This window comes from Anarhichas minor, unplaced genomic scaffold, assembly GCF_050575085.1.
Source record: "Anarhichas minor isolate MPS153535 unplaced genomic scaffold, ASM5057508v1 ptg000121l, whole genome shotgun sequence".
Classification (NCBI taxonomy): domain Eukaryota; kingdom Metazoa; phylum Chordata; class Actinopteri; order Perciformes; family Anarhichadidae; genus Anarhichas; species Anarhichas minor.
The window spans coordinates 262,501-278,673 of record NW_027466567.1 but is presented as its reverse complement, the minus strand read 5'-3'; the positions used below and the strand labels follow the sequence as shown (position 1 = coordinate 278,673).

General features: G+C 41.6%; 3 protein-coding genes across 3 annotated transcripts in view; 1 reads left to right on the top strand and 2 right to left on the bottom strand.

Annotated features, from left to right (window-relative positions):
- Positions 1–1,412: 1,412 nt before the first annotated feature.
- Positions 1,413–5,438, bottom strand: LOC142940936 (protein NLRC3-like). Its single transcript, XM_076083138.1, has 6 exons — positions 5,365–5,438; positions 5,162–5,278; positions 4,112–4,190; positions 2,560–2,773; positions 1,457–2,294; positions 1,413–1,419 (listed from the first exon to the last, which is right to left on the bottom strand). Exons 1-6 carry the CDS (start codon positions 5,436–5,438, stop codon positions 1,413–1,415), a joined length of 1,329 nt encoding a protein of 442 aa, XP_075939253.1.
- A 2,679-nt stretch (positions 5,439–8,117) lies between these two features.
- On the bottom strand, positions 8,118–10,745 carry LOC142940935 (putative E3 ubiquitin-protein ligase HERC1). Its single transcript, XM_076083137.1, has 4 exons — positions 10,575–10,745; positions 9,574–9,694; positions 8,414–8,651; positions 8,118–8,322 (listed from the first exon to the last, which is right to left on the bottom strand). Exons 1-4 carry the CDS (start codon positions 10,743–10,745, stop codon positions 8,118–8,120), a joined length of 735 nt encoding a protein of 244 aa, XP_075939252.1.
- A 2,642-nt stretch (positions 10,746–13,387) lies between these two features.
- The window catches only part of LOC142940933 (putative E3 ubiquitin-protein ligase HERC1), a 14,416-nt gene continuing 11,630 nt past the window's right edge, over positions 13,388–16,173 (top strand). The window contains exons 1-6 of the mRNA XM_076083136.1: positions 13,388–13,578; positions 13,665–13,820; positions 14,918–15,040; positions 15,158–15,260; positions 15,570–15,739; positions 15,914–16,052. Coding sequence (XP_075939251.1) covers positions 13,447–13,578; positions 13,665–13,820; positions 14,918–15,040; positions 15,158–15,260; positions 15,570–15,739; positions 15,914–16,052 — 823 coding nt within the window. The 5' untranslated portion in view covers positions 13,388–13,446. The remainder of the gene's footprint in view (positions 13,579–13,664; positions 13,821–14,917; positions 15,041–15,157; positions 15,261–15,569; positions 15,740–15,913; positions 16,053–16,173) is intronic.

The following is a 16,173-nucleotide window of genomic DNA, read 5'->3' as shown; positions in this document are numbered from 1 at the left end:
ATTGAATTGAATTGAATATCCATCTGTTTTCTCCAATTACAGGCTCTACCAACAACCATCACTGCTGCTGCCTCCACCTGCAGATCCTCGCAGACACCTGCCGCCTGAACCTTCACCTGCAGCCATCAACCTCGGCCTCCACCTGAAGACGCTGCCAGATGACTCTAGCTCCACCTGAAGCCTCCTCCATCAACCTGCACTGCTGCCTCCTCTCCTATTGCCATGTGAAGACCATAGAGGAACAGCAAGGACCAGAGACACACTCGTAAATATCACCTCTCAGATAACAAACAGAAACATAGCTGTGTCATAATAACATGTCTGGGCTGAAGAAGTAAAGCTGCCTTTCTGTTTACATCCTTCTTCTCCTCACAGCTATTTCCACACATTGACTGACTGTGATGCTGAACTTCATGGACCAGAGAGCGCTCTTCTTCCTCCTCAACTCAAGGTAGAGTTGATCAGCCAGATGTTCAGCAGTGTGAGATATTTGGTAGTGTCTCAGTGTGTAGCTGTAGCTTCTTCAGCTCATCTGATTTTTTTTAATGGAGGGTTGGTGATGCGTGTTATTTCAATACAACACATGTTCTTTGTGGTTTCCTCCAGACCCTGTTGGACTTCACATCCAGATCCACAAGGAGCTGATAGAGAGCCGATGAGGACGATCCCTTCTACCAGAGCTGTGTACCAGAGATGCTTTGTCCTCCTCCACATCCTGCACATTCGCCACCGACTCCTGCTGCTCCTCTCCCAAACTGAGAGCGCCCCTCCCTGTCTCAGTTCCACCACCGCCAGATTAGTGGAAGTCTGAAAGATGCAGAGACGGCCAGTTAGCTCGCTCTGTTACTGTGCACGTGTAAACCTTTTCACTGTTGCTCAATAAATGTCCATCATTCTCTGCAGTCATCAGATCAGTCGTTTGTGTCCACAAGAGTTAACATAAACAGACACGTTCATATTAGAGATCATAGTCAGTTTTTTTTATGTTTTTACTTCAGTTTACCAGCAGATATTTTTACTTTATTTTTACTTTCTGATAAATGAGTTGATACAAATTATTTATTGGTTAAAAATGCTTACGTTTATCACTGTAAAATAATAAATCATCATCTCTTTCATCATCACCATGTCTTTCATATATGAAATTCATGTCTTTAATGCTTTATAAGCACAATCATAACACATTATAATGTATGTGCCGTCTTACCACCTAATAACCTCAGGATGGCGCCACAGCTACGGTTATTTGTTTCTAGGTGTGTAACATCACGTATTCGTATTAAACCGTTCGGTACGAGGCTTATAAACCGAACAATAATACTAGTGCATTTGGAAAATGCAGAAGCTTAAATTGTGGTAAATATAAAGATTTCGGTGGAGACACCGGTCTGTCTGTCTGTTTAGTTTCCGGGTCAGCGCCTGACCCCGGAAGCAAAACAAAACACAGCTGAGGCACGTATGTTCTGCGAGGCTTCGTGACTCCTCGATGTGGGAGATGATTCTGCCGCCGTGCTCATTGTCTCTGAATCTCTTTCTGAAGTACTCCTCCTTCTGTGGGTCACTGAACCCTCTCACCTCTGTCACCATATCAATGCATTCAGGAGGGATCTGATTGGCTGCTGCAGGTCTTGTGGTTATCCAGAGGCGAGCAGAGGGAAGCAGTTTACCTCTAATGAGGTTTGTCAGCAGCACTTCGACTGAAGTTGACTCTGTAACGTCAGTTAGGATCTTGTTGCTGTGGAAGTCCAGAGGAGGTCGACACTCGTCCAGACCGTCAAAGATGAACAGAACCTGGAACTTTTCAAATCTGCAGATTCCTGCTTCTTTGGTTTCAGTAAAGAGTTGATGAAGAAGTTCCACCAAACTGTATTCTTTTGCTTTCAGCAGGTTTAGCTCTCGGAAAGAGAATGGAAAGATGAACTGTATACTGTTGTTGTCTTTGTCTTCAGCCCAGTCCAGGATGTACTTCTGCGTTAGGACTGTTTTCCCAATGCCGGCCACTCCCTTTGTCACCAGAGTTCTGACTGGTTCATCTCTTCCGGGTAAAGGTTTAAATATATCCCCACATCCGATTGTTCTTTCTGAACCTGCCGTTTTTCGGGATGCTGCTTCTATCTGTCTGAGCTCATGTTGATCGTTGACCTCTCCACTCCCTCCCTCTGTGATGTAGAGTTCGGTGTAGATCTGATTTAGAAGTGTTGGGTTTCCTGCTTTGGCAATTCCTTCAAACAAACACTGAAACTTGTTCTTCAGTTTAGACTTTAGTTTACGTTGGCAAATCGCAGCATGAGTTTCTGAGGAAGTAACAGGAAAGATGGTCAATGGATGTTGCAGTAAATATGTAAAATTACACCTTTTGACGAATGCATACATTTCTCAACACACAAATTACCTTAATCTGCAATAATTATGCATAGTGAAAACTACTCACCAACCTCACATTTTGAACAAATTATTCAGACATTAGGCTAATGTTGGTTCAGATCTGGAGTTCAATAGATCTAATAGAAAAAGTACATATTTCCAGAAGCGGTATGTAATTCTATAAAAGCATCTTACTGCTCTGCAGAGAGTCAGCCAGCTGCTTCTGCTTCATGTTCCTCAGGAAGTTCAGTGCGAGTTTCAGAACTGCATGTCTGTTGCTGTTTCTTTGCTCGTCATCTTCACCACCCATAACGTCATCATCTTCTTTCAGCCCCTCTTCTGGACCCAGAACTTTCTTGAACTTCTTGAGCTCGTCCTTGACAAAAGTCACAATGTTTTCTTCAAGAAGCTGAAAGAGTAAAAAGTACCATTTAAAATGTTCTCACAATGATGGAAATAAACATCATATCCACCTGGCTCTGCTGATAGCCGACTCATCTAAAAACTATAACATGAAGACCATCAATATAGCATTAAAGCATGTTGGAATTAACAAGCTAGCCTGCTAGCTAGCTAAAGCGGATAGCTCTCTAGTTAGCCTGCTGTAATGCTACACTGATCACAGAAAATAAGCTTAGAAGTGCTAATGCTAGTTATTGATGTGCTACCATACTATGTTAGCTCCACAGGTTTTTACGTAGAAACGTAACGTTTTATAAACGTGTATCTCCTCCCAACCTCTCCAGGTAACGAGTATCACTATTACACAACGTTTAACCACGAAGAGCTCCAAATCCACCAAACCAGCCTGAACATGAAGAACATCTGAAACCATTGATGAGAGTTAATGGAGCAGAGACGGATAGTTGTCAGAGCTGGACGATGCTACGCTATGATTGGCCAGTATTTGTTTTAGGGGCGGGATTTAGCAAAGGGTCAATTAATGCAAATCTAAATTCAGCCCTGGATTTCTTTGGTACCATGCAGAACTTTCACAGTGTCCTTCATTTCATTGTTTTGGTTTTACAACACAAATGAACTGCTTTAGTTCACTTTCACTGCTATTATAGCTTTGTCTTCTGGCTGTAGGAGGCAGCTGTATAAGATAGGTTGAGACCAAAAACAGAGCTAAAAGAGAGTGATGATTGAACTTACATTCACCAGGTGGAAATAAACTCAACTCAAAAATGAAAGATCATGATGCTCCGTAAAAAAGCAAATGTTTGCGAACAAGTTCACCATCATCACCTTCTCAAAGCTTGTTCCTCAGGCCCAAGTGAGCAAAAAATATTATTAAATAAATATAAATGTTTTTTATTATTGCAACTGCTGCACTGACTGCAGCCCAAATACCTACTGTTGTTTATCAGCTGATAGAGAATGAATACAGCTGCCACATCATGTGACACCTGCTTTTCACAACCGCTATGAACCGTATCACATTAGCACATAATCAACTTGCAGCTCAGCCAATTTGTGACCAGTATCTGATTGTCACGATGTGATTTAACAGGTTGGATTGCATGGTGCTTTCCAGGCAGAGGATGCCTTTGAGTGACAGTGCTAAAGAAAGACGAACAAAGGAAGTTCAGTCTTCTTTAGTTGATCTTGAAAATGTTGAAAGTGTGTATTTAAATCCGACAGAAACACAGAAATGTTCATATAAAATCAGAGCGTACAATTTCCGAACACAAAGGTTCAATGTTTGAAAAGTAAAAGTAAAAAGTGCTTTTGTGCTTTTCCATACCATGAAAACAGAGACCAGGTTTTGATGGTGCTTCAGGTCAGGCCGTTCACTGAGAACCTCTGACCTCTTCCGGTGAGGTCTGCAGACCCAGAAAACATGAGGTCATTTCACACACATACACACGCACACGCACACACATACACACACACACACACACACACACACACACACACACACACACACACACACACACACACACACAGATGTGTTGTATTCTGCTGTGTATTTGTGGATGTCTTGAGTGAAAAACATTTGATTTCAATTTTTTAAAGTCTGCAATCTTCAGTCCACCTGACAAATCCATCCATTATCTCCCCCCACTCAACCTTTGCAAAAGACGATTAACCCGTACTTTGAATTGTTGGAGGAAATGAACGTTCGTTTTTTCTGAAGAATGTTGACCGACAGCAGGTACCTTCCAGTAACTGACGACTAAAATAATACGGCTTTGTTGAAGTCACCTCAGGTAGGAATGCAGGTGTTGTGTTCGAAATCGTACTTCATGTTACATCCTCGTACTGTATGTACTGCACACTGCCTACTTAACAATTAGGTATGTTGTTACCAGCAGGATGAAGTGCTTATTATAAGTTATTAAAACATTTGAACTAATAGATGGATTACCATGAAGCTTCCCCAGTAGATTTGTTTGTATTAAAGCTGTCTGAAAATGTATGTTATAATGTACAAATGAGGATTTATCTCATCAAATTTGTGCTAATTTGCTAATTTCCAGAACAGAAAAGTGAACATTGGATAAAGTCAGGTTTGAATTTAATACAGTCAAATTTAGGACTACAGGTGAATGTGGTAAAATTAACTGAATGTTTATTATGGATGTTTTCTTTCCACTAGTCTGAAAGAAGACGAGTTATGGAAACAAAATAGACCAAAATTTACAAAAAGCTTCACTGTGCAGAATGATAAATGAGCACAGTTTAACACTAAGAGGCTGTTCACATGAATCTGCAGAAGCAGAAAGTTTCTCTGTGCTCACTTTAAATCAGCTATAATACAGGTCAACTGCGATAACAAACTTTAAATTCTTACCTTGGCTCAACAATCGGCCCTCCATTCTTGAATTCTGGAGGTTCACTAATAGACCGGCCACTCTTCATGGACAAACAGCTGGGTCCATATGACTCTGGTCTCTCCTGCTTCACTGGGCTTCAACACAACATAGAGAGTACAAGTTACATTTTACAGCCCTGAGAAGACAAACAGTCATAAACAGAGAGAAAAGTGCATCTCACCTCCTGTCTCTAGTCCGGCTGTCATGTTGCTCAGAGGCAGAGACGCCGTGCTCTTTCTCCTCAGACACATTCATGTTTTAGGGTAAACCTTTACAAACACAAGCCCGGTGAGAACTCCAACCACACTGTAACAAATGTCTGCAAATCACTACAGTAAGAGATCGTTAATTCTAAAACAGGTTAAATTCAGTTTCTATGACAGTGAAACACCGTAAATGTGTATCAGCCCAAACAATAATTTCTGCATTTATTTCTTGGAAAAAAATACATTTAGTCATTGTTAATTGTACTAAACATTGTACTGATTACAGAAATACACTGTAATATGAACAACAATCAATACCATCATTTTTGCATTTATAATTTAAGAAAAATACATTTGGTTACTGTTAAATATACGGACCATTGTGCTGGCAACGGAAATATAACTTATTATACATTTAAGAGCCAGCCCTGTATTTTTTTCATTCAAAATTTGTAAAAAACAACAAAAACTGTTTGTCACTGTCAAAAAACAGTTCTCAACTGTGAAATCTACGGTTGCAAAGAAACCACCATACCGTGATGCTTTATACATTGTTAATTTTTCACATTGAAGTACTGGCAACCACAGCTGCCAGTATTTTACCTTTTTACAGTGCAGTATGTCACAATAATTACATTTAATTTGTGGGTAAAGATTCTTACCTGCTTCACTCACATCCATATCATATTTTTCAAAACACTGAAGAAAAGTAAACAAATAGAAAACACTCTTCATTCTCTCCGTCTGTTCCTGAGAGTGTGTGTCTGATTTACTGTCACAGCCTCCTTACTTCATTCATAACATTCTCTAACCAGTCCAACCTGTTTGCAGGCTAAATGTGTCGCTGACGTAGATGATGGTAATCAAATGGTTATTAACTGTTACTTACCAAACCCCAACCTTTGACTTTGTCTCAAAGGCTCTGAAAACATATACGCAATGGAGTCCTTCAAGAAGACGCAATTTCAAAAGTTACAACAGATTTGGTCATTTATCTTTTTTTAATTCTTACTGGAATGAAGATGGGGCTTCGTTGAAAAAAGGTGATGCAACGTTTCTGTAAATCTAGTTAAACCACACCCACACAATCCTCAGGTAACTAAAGGTGTTTCTTTTCCCCAAAACTTTAACTTTGATTGTTGCTTATAAAGTTACAGTTATCTGTATAAAGTTTTAGCCCTGACTCAACCTTAACCAAGTCGTAGCCTTAAATTGGCTAAACAATGAACTTTGTAGACGCAGAACACATTGTCTATATTAGTCATTGATAGAAATGGGGAAGAAAACATACTAGACATCTTTTAGTTTAATAAAAAACAATTCAACAGCAAAATCTGCACATTAAAACCTTCATGAAGGAAGGATTTATTGCAGGACTGTTGTATTAGACTACATTAAATCAAGCTAGGTGTACCTACAGTAATAAACATGTTTATATATATGTTATATAAACATGTTATATGTTATATATATATATATATATATATATATATATATATATATATATATATTAGTTTATTTGTATTGACTGTCTCACTGAGCTTTCTGTTATTGTTATTACTGTCTTGTTTTTGCTGCTTCGTTGTTAAAGCACTTTTAAAAAACATGAAATGTCAACTGTAGTGTACTGGCAAGTACTGGCAACCACAGCTGCCAGTATTTTACCTTTTTACAGTGCAGTATGTCACAATAATTACATTTAATTTGTGGGTAAAGATTCTTACCTGCTTCACTCACATCCATATCATATTTTTCAAAACACTGAAGAAAAGTAAACAAATAGAAAACACTCTTCATTTTTATGAAGCTCCACAGAAAGGACACCAGGTGGTTTGTTCCATCTGAGAAGCCATCATTAAAAAAGGAAGGAATAAATATATAGCAGGATGAACCATCTGTCAATCAAACTCCTACTGAAGCGAGTCGGGAGAAGAGCGAACACGTCTTTTCCGTGCTCTTCTTTCAATGAAGATATAACTGATGCTATTGCAGCATCTACGCTAACCTCTTCAGGAGCCGCCATTAGAACGAACAGTCGCCTCTCCGTGTCACCACACACACACACACACACACACACACACCTAAACCACGCCAGTAGCTCCTCACAGGACGCTGATTGGTCCGGCTGCAATGCAAAGTAATGCTCAGCCAGCAACCAACAGAAAAAGACCTGTTGTGTTGGAACGAGGCGGCAACCTCCGGTTCTGAAAAGTGAAGCCGATGCTTCATGTGTTAAAGCTGCATTCTCTCTAGTGTCCACCAGGGGGCGACTCCTCTGGTTGTATAGAAGTCTATGAGAAAATGACTCTACTTCTCTCTTGATTTATTACCTCAGTAAACATTGTAAACATGAGTTTATGGTCTCAATCTCTAGTTTCAAGTCTTCTTCAATACAGCATGATGTTCATTTAGTACATTATGGTCCATTTAGAGTCAAACAGACCATAAAGCAGGGGATGCTTTAGGGCGGGGCTACACGGTGATTGACAGGTCGCTACCAGAGACATATACGTTGCGTCTACGTCCAAATCATTCTTGCCAACAAGGTTAAATTAGTTTTATATTTTAGTTAGTTAATGGAAATACTATTGTCAACAACAGTGTTTGATCATAGCTTCTGTTGATGAAAACCAGTATGTATTATCCGTGTGTTATCCGTGTGTTATCCGTGTGTTATCCGTGTATTAACCATGTATTAACCGTGTATTAACCATGTATTAACCATATATTAACCATGCATTATAAAAACTCCTTCATCACCTCTGAAGTCTTTCTTTTCAGAGTCTGCTCCGTCCTCCTGTTTGCTGTCCTCTTGGTCTTTTCCAGAAGAGAGAAGACTGACTCCCGCCTCGGACAGCAGGTTCTTCAGCTGACTGCAGAGCAGATCCAGCAGCGACTGGACAACCTTGGGACTCAACTTGTCCGCGTACGTCCTGCGAATCAAAAGGACAAAACAGTTTGTTGATATAATCTTCGGGTTTTACAAAGTGCAGATTTCATTCCTCTGGTTTCTAAAGCTCTTACCCGGTGCTGATGGCCAGTATCTGCAGCAGGCGTGTGGAGGCCACCTTGAGGGCGGTGCTGAGCTGAGACACTCCGGGTTTCTGCAGCAGCTGGAGCGGCTGGCCCAGCATCGTCTCCGTCCCGCAGAGCTGAGACAGCACGCTGAGCAGCCCGCTGGAGATGGCCAGGGACACGTCCACCGGCTGGTAGCGGACGCTCAGCGCAAAGACGGTGACCAGCAGGAGGCGCTGCTGGGCTTCTAGGACGGAGAAGAGGTCGAGAGAAAGAGATAAAATAATCAAACAGGCTGTTAATAAAGCGAAGCCTGGAAATTCATCATTTCAGGAGCCGCTCTGCCGTCGGTGTCGTCAATTTAATGACGGCACGATGATTTCAGGTCGACAGAAATACTGAATTTAACCCAAAAGTAAAAGATCATTTTAACTCGGATACATAACTATCAGTGAAATAAATAAATAAAAACTTTTTATTTCATAGAATAATTAATCGTCATTTACGTTTCAGTTGTGGAAGGTTTTGTTGAATTGAGCGGATTAATTTATCTGCGTAGTTAAAAGGTTTATTTTTTGTCTGTTTGCGTTTGTTGTTATTATTTCCTACTTTGTCTGTTGCCTGCAGACAAAGTTAATATTCTGTTATAAATCCAGTTGTGAACGACGTGGATCGAAGACTTGTGGGTGTGTTTTATTTTTTTATTTTTAAACATTCATCCTCATAATTATTTACATACAGAGTCTGTTAGCAGGAGAACGCTCACACTTCTTCTTCTACTCTGGTTGTGTGCCCAGTGTTTCACTTAGCATTCAATAAGTATTCAGAATCTCAAGGATGCTGAAATAGAATCTGTAAAAAATTGATTGACGGGAAAGAGGCTGAGGCAATGTGGGCGGGGCATCAAGGCCAAACTGAGGGGGCGTGTTCCATCATGGCCCCCGTCAAAAACCTTCCCCGAAGTAATGTAAATGTAAAACAAGCCCAATTAACTACTTTTGAAAGTTGTCCTGCACTTTGAATGAACAAGTGAGAGCAGATCGCAGGTACGACAAAAAAAAGTTAATGTTCAATGTCTTTAATTCGTATATTCTACAACCTGAATAATTTGATCCTGATAAATGATGGAGGCTCCACTGCTGAGGTCGTGCAGCAGTCGTCTCTCTTACCTATGTGGTGCTTGTTTGCCTGCAGTGCTCTCTCCAGGGTGACAGACAGTTGCTGGTAGATCTTATGAACAGCTGTCTGGATTTCCATCTGGAGGCTCCTCTTCGTTGCTTTTACACCATCCTGCAAAAGAGAAAGATGTAAACACACAGTTAATATGGTCACTACTCAGGCTGCACGACATTACTGACAACCAGGCGCCAACCTCCGGTTCTGCTGAGTGAAGCCGATGCTTCATGTGTTAAAGCTGCATTCTCTCTAGTGACCACCAGGGGGCGACTCCTCTGGTTGTATAGACGTCTATGAGAAAATGACTCTACTTCTCTCTTGATTTATTACCTCAGTAAACATTGTAAACATGAGTTTATGGTCTCAATCTCTAGTTTCAAGTCTTCTTCAATACAGCATGATGTTCATTTAGTAGATTATGGTCCATTTAGAGTCAAACGGACCATAAAGCAGGGGATGCTTTAGGGGCGACGGCGAAATCGCCCGACTCGAGTCTTCAAAACATCAGTCCACAAACCAACGGGTGACGTCATGATGACTACGTCCACTTCATATAAACTATGTATATGCTGAAAACTGACTTTGGGAATTTTTTATTTTTTTTGTGATATAAAAATAATTTTCACCAGATGACAACAAAGTACCCGTTTCTTCAACATCATCCTTTCTGCAGCAGAAATATTTTCTCACTTTTGAAATCAAATTTTTTGTTTCAGTGTTTCTCTTTTTTCCTGCTTTGGTTGTTTGATAAATTGATGAGAGTAATTGTGATTGGTGCTTCGCTGTGCATGCAGAGTCACGACCACCAAATTCTGTGTATCCAACAACTCTTAAATCTGAGTAAATCAAGTTACATTTGACATCTTCTGTGCAAGCTTTCCATTTGTATCAAAGCAGCAAAAAATGTTGCAGCATTACAAGTTTGAGTTAAACTGAACTGTCACTTGACTATCGATGCTCATCAGTATCAGCAGTTGATGAGGCTCACACGTACCTGGTAGTGATGCAGCTGCACGCTCTCCCTCTTCAGGCCTCCGGCGCCCACGGTGCCGAGGCCAAAGCAACCCGCCAGGAACTGCAACCTGACAGAGGTGAGCAGGGAGGAGGACTGGAAGGCGCCGCCGGATCGATCCGCGTCCCCGGGCTGGCTGCCCTTCTCCTCCATATGTTTTCTTTTACAAGCCTTATCGTGACAGCAGCTATACGTTTGTCAAGACACGCCATTCTTCTTTTGATTGGTGTGTGTGTGTGTGTGTGTGTGTGTGTGTGTGTGTGTGTGTGTGTGTGTGTGTGTGTCTAAGTTCTCACATATGTAAAACTAGTGACATATTAAACCGATCCAAACATCCACACGATTCTCTTTACAGGCCGCTGCTCTTTGTGCTGTTTAAAGTGGAATCCCTGTTTGATGCTTGTTAATGTTTACGTCACTGTGGAGAGCTGTGTTGACCCTGAATGAGACTAAATGAGGCTTCTCATTAATCCATATGTTTGATGGGAACATTGATTAAAGTGGCCTTGTGTAATGTGAAAAGAGGTCACGATGAACTCACAGAGTTACACAATAACGTGGTGGAAGCTTGTTTGTCTTGATGTTTGTCTGCCACCTAGTGGACAGAAACATGAATGAATGCAGTTTTGAGGGGAAAAGTCTGGTGATAAATATCTTGTTGTTGTTAACAAATCCAGAAACCGACAGTGAAATTATCTAATAACAAGTATTGTGTGTATCACAACCTGATATATGTTCTTCCTCTGATCCACAGAGCTCCATTAAAACACATCAATCAGCTTCACTCATCAACACATTTCTTCTTCTGGTCTTTTGTTTGATTTGATGATGAAAAGAAAAGTGTAAAGGTGCACTAGTTTATTTTAAGTAAATGTCGACTCAGTTGACTCAGTAAGTAATATCTGAACCTGAACATTACTTATTTACGTATTAACGCGACGCCTGGATGATTTGTTTTCTATCTTTTTGTGACTAAACAGACCAAAGCAGCTGATTTACTGCTTCCTCCTCAGCTTTAATGTTCTGTTCCCCTTCAGCTGCTTTTCATTGTCTGTCTGCTTCAGGTTCTCAGGAGCAGACTGGCACGACGTCACCATCGAGAGGATCCTTTTGATGTTACAGCCTGCCTTTCAAATATAGTTGAGTTTGTTATAGAAAACACATAAAAGCTATAAAATATATATATAAGAGTATATTTCTGTTTCATTTTTGGCTGCGAGTGCAAACATGAAAACAGCATTTAAAGAATTTCTTAATAATGTTGTCAAACAATGACTGAAATCGGAAAGAAAAAGTTGAACCTTATAGTTTTGAACGGGGGAATTTAACTGTGAATCTCAATGGTGGGCTTTAATTTTCCAGTGTGTGAGAGAAGACACGTTTTCTTTAGATCTACAAATGTGTTGAACATTTACACAGATTTTATTTTCCTTACAAAAGTTTAAAGTGATTTCTGAACATTATTTATTTCACATGCATTTATGATTTTAGTTTCCACTTCAGGGTTTCAAACAGCGACAGATAAACATGCATTGTATTTGAGTTTAAATGAAAAGTTTAGAAGTGATTTTAAAACCTGTGTTTTCTAGACATGTGATGGTAGAGAAACCACCGGCTGACACAAACTGCATGAGAAAGTATTTCATGTAAAACGTCTCGTACGTAGTTTTAACTTTGGGGCCATCTAGTGGTGACGTTGCAGATTGCAAACAACGGAAACTTCTCCTGTTTGACAAGCGTGTCAGAGAACTATGGTGGCCAACGTAAAAACGTGGTGGGTCCAACAAACACCAGGATACCGCCGTCTGTCCGCTTACACGAGACACACACACACACACACACACACACACACACACACACACACACACACACATATTTAACCCAACATCTCATTCCATCACAGATTTTATTTATTTAAGACACGTGTAGCTTCTGTGTAGATTTACAGTATTTTTCTTTTTAATTTCTATATAACTTCAACATTCATTGAATAAATACAGTAAATATGTTTATACTGTTCATCTCTACATGCAAACAAACAGTGACAACGTGAGGAGGAGAACGAGTGTCCAGGTGACACCTGAAAAGATAAAAGTACATATTCATTTAGTTTGTACACATTATGTTCAGTGAAAGCTTTCTATGAGTCTATGAGAAAATGACTCTACTTCTCTCTTGATTTATTACCTCAGTAAACATTGTAAACATGAGTTTATGGTCTCAATCTCTAGTTTCAAGTCTTCTTCAATACAGCATGATGTTCATTTAGTACATTATGGTCCATTTAGAGTCAAACAGACCATAAAGCAGGGGATGCTTTAGGGCGGGGCTACACAGTGATTGACAGGTCTCTACCAGAGCGTTGTCCAGTCTGGGAGGCAGTTGTCGGTGTTCTCGTCTCACGAGTCTCAGTGTGTTTTTACTTCATGACAGTTAATTGTAACTTTTTGGTCGTCTAAAAATGTCTCCTTCAGCCTTCGGTTGTACTTAGCTCCGCCCTCTAGTGTCACTTCTGTTTGCAAATAACTAAGATGGCGACGGCCAAAATGCCAAACTCGAGACTTCACAACGACAATCCACAAGCCAGTGTGAGACGCCAGGACGACTACGTCGGCTTCTCGTATACAGTCCGTGAATCAAACATCCTCCAGTAGCAGAAGAACATGTAACATGATTAGAAGTGGAGGGATGGATGTGAAAGAGAAATAATGAAATAACTCAAAGCAGTGATGAGACATCTTTATTGTAGTTTCTTACTTCAGTAACGTCATTCTGACTCCGCGGTCGTCTCTCTGCCCCTTCAGGGTTCGTTGTGACTCAGCTGGTGACGTCGTGCGGCAGCAACGGTCACTCCATGGCCCTGACAGAGAGCGGCGAGGTGTTCAGCTGGGGGGACGGAGACTACGGCAAGCTGGGCCACGGGAACAGCGACCGCCAGCGCCGCCCGAGGCAGATCGAAGCGCTGCAGGGAGAGGAGGTGGTGCAGGTCAGTCTGAGTTCTAATGAACCCGATAAGGATGTTTGGTGCTCGGGTGCTTTCACAATCTGCTTCACTTTGATCTTTTGTTTTAGATGTCCTGTGGGTTCAAACACTCGGCGGTGGTAACAGCCGACGGGAAGCTTTTCACATTTGGAAACGGTGATTACGGACAACTGGGTTTGGGAAACACCTCGAACAAGAAGCTTCCGGAGAAGGTCACCGCTCTGGAGGGATACCAAGTGGGACAGGTAGGACAGAGGAGTGATAGAACTGACTAGAGGTGCAACGGGTCTCGAAACGGTTCGGGTCAGAGTCACGGGTCAGAGGCACGGGTCAGAGGCACGGGTCAGAGTCACGGGTCAGAGTCACGGGTCAGAGGCACGGGTCAGAGTCACGGGTCAGAGGCACGGGTCAGAGGCACGGGTCAGAGGCACGGGTCAGAGTCACGGGTCAGAGTCACGGGTCAGAGTCACGGGTCAGAGGCACGGGTCAGAGGCACGGGTCAGAGTCACGGGTCAGAGTCACGGGTCAGAGGCACGGGTCAGAGTCACGGGTCAGAGTCACGGGTCGGATCAGCACAACAGAAAAAAGGAGCAAATTTAAAGTAACTTTTAGAGATCGCTGGTCATGTTTTTTTGCCGCCGATACTAATTATTGATCATTGATGATCCATATTAACAGACACAGAGCCCTTTGTTGTTTGATTAGAGCACCAGAGTATTATATTATATTATAAGTCTGTAAACTATCAAGAATTCTAAATGTTGTCCTTTTACTTTGTATTTGTAATTTATAGTTTTTGTTTTTTCTTCATAAAAACACAATTCAAATGATAAGTAAATAAAATATTGTATTTTTATTGATTAAAACAAATGTTGTCATCAGTGGTTTTGATGATCTATTATTAGAGCTGGTGTAAACAGCTCATAATTCATCTCTAATATCTGTTGTTGTTGTGAAACACCACGGTTACTAGCTCTCCTCCTGTTGTAACATTATCAGAGATCAGAGATCGATGACATCATGATCACATGTTTGACTGAATATTGGAGGAGAACCATCGTCAGTAGAACTTTATTTAAACTGTGATGGTTGACGTTGGACTGTGTAATTGAAGAGGATGGATCCGTACGGATCGGTGATCTACGATGGTCCGTTGCACCACTAGAACTTACCGAGGGCTAAATCGTTTATTTAACAGTCTTTTTTCCTGTTTCCTGACGCTCAGTTTGAATGCCACGCGTTCACATTTGTGTTCCTGTGTTCTGACAGCTGAAACATTTAGAAGGTTTCCTTAAAAACCCACGTTCGATGAGTTCATGTTGCCGTGTGCTCCCCTCCTCAGGTGGCTTGTGGTTTGAACCACACTTTAGTCGTCTCCGCCGACGGGATGATGGTTTGGGCTTTTGGTGACGGAGACTACGGAAAACTGGGACTCGGCAATTCCACGGCCAAGTCGTCGCCTCAGGTCTGTTCACATGGAAAGAGTTCAGAACTGTTAGGAGGCCCGCTGCTTCACTCTAGCTGTAAAATAACCACGTAGGTGAATGTAATGAAGGTTTATTTAGAGTTCTTGATTCCTCAGAAAGTGGACGTGTTGTGTGGAATCGGCATCAACAAAGTGGCGTGTGGAACACAGTTCTCTGTGGCTTTAACCACAGACGGCAAAGTCTTCACCTTCGGCCAAGGTTCGGTTACATCATCTTCTCTACGATAATAATATTATAACGATCAGAACTGCAACCATCAATCAATCAACAGTTATTTATTTATTTTTCAAGAAAATTAGTTCAATATTTCCAGCTTTACATCTGACATTTGGCTTTATGACATTTTCCATATTTCAGTAAATGATGAGTTGAGAAAATACAGATCAGATGAAAAAATGTCGCTCAAATAATGATAAATACTGTTTTCACAGTTACATTTGAGTAGCTTAATAAGGTAATTGTATAAAACTTTTAGTTTGACATGTAATTTAAATATTATGTTCGCAGACCCCCTGATCGGCTTACCTGAAGGCCGGGCCAGGAACCACAACCGGCCCCAGCAGGTGCCGGCTCTGTCGGGGGTCCACATCCAGGATGTGGCCGTCGGAGCTGAACACACTCTGGTGCTCTCGTCCACGGGAGACGTTTACACCTGGGGCAGCAACTCGGAGGGACAGGTAACCTGCTGAACACTCACTGAACCCCCCAAGAATTGTGATGCGTTCAGGCTCTGCTCAGTGAAAATGAGAATTTGGCGAATGTAAATTCAAACTTCCACGAGTTTAAATACTTCTCGTTACTACAAATGATGAATTGACGTGACTTTGAACACCGTGCCTTGTGTCGTGCAGCTCGGTCTGGGCCACACCAACCACGTCAGAGAGCCAACGGTGGCCACGGTGCTGCAGGGAAAAAACATCCACCAGATCTCAGCCGGACGCTGCCACAGCGCCGCCTGGTCGGCTCCTTCCGTACCGCCTCGAGCTCCAGGTTAGACTCTCGCTCTCTCGCTCTCTCTCTCTCTCTCTCTCTCTCTCTCTCTCTCTCTCTCTCTCTCTCTCTCTCTCTCTCTCTGGGTACATCCACACTAATACGTTTATGAGTAAGCTCC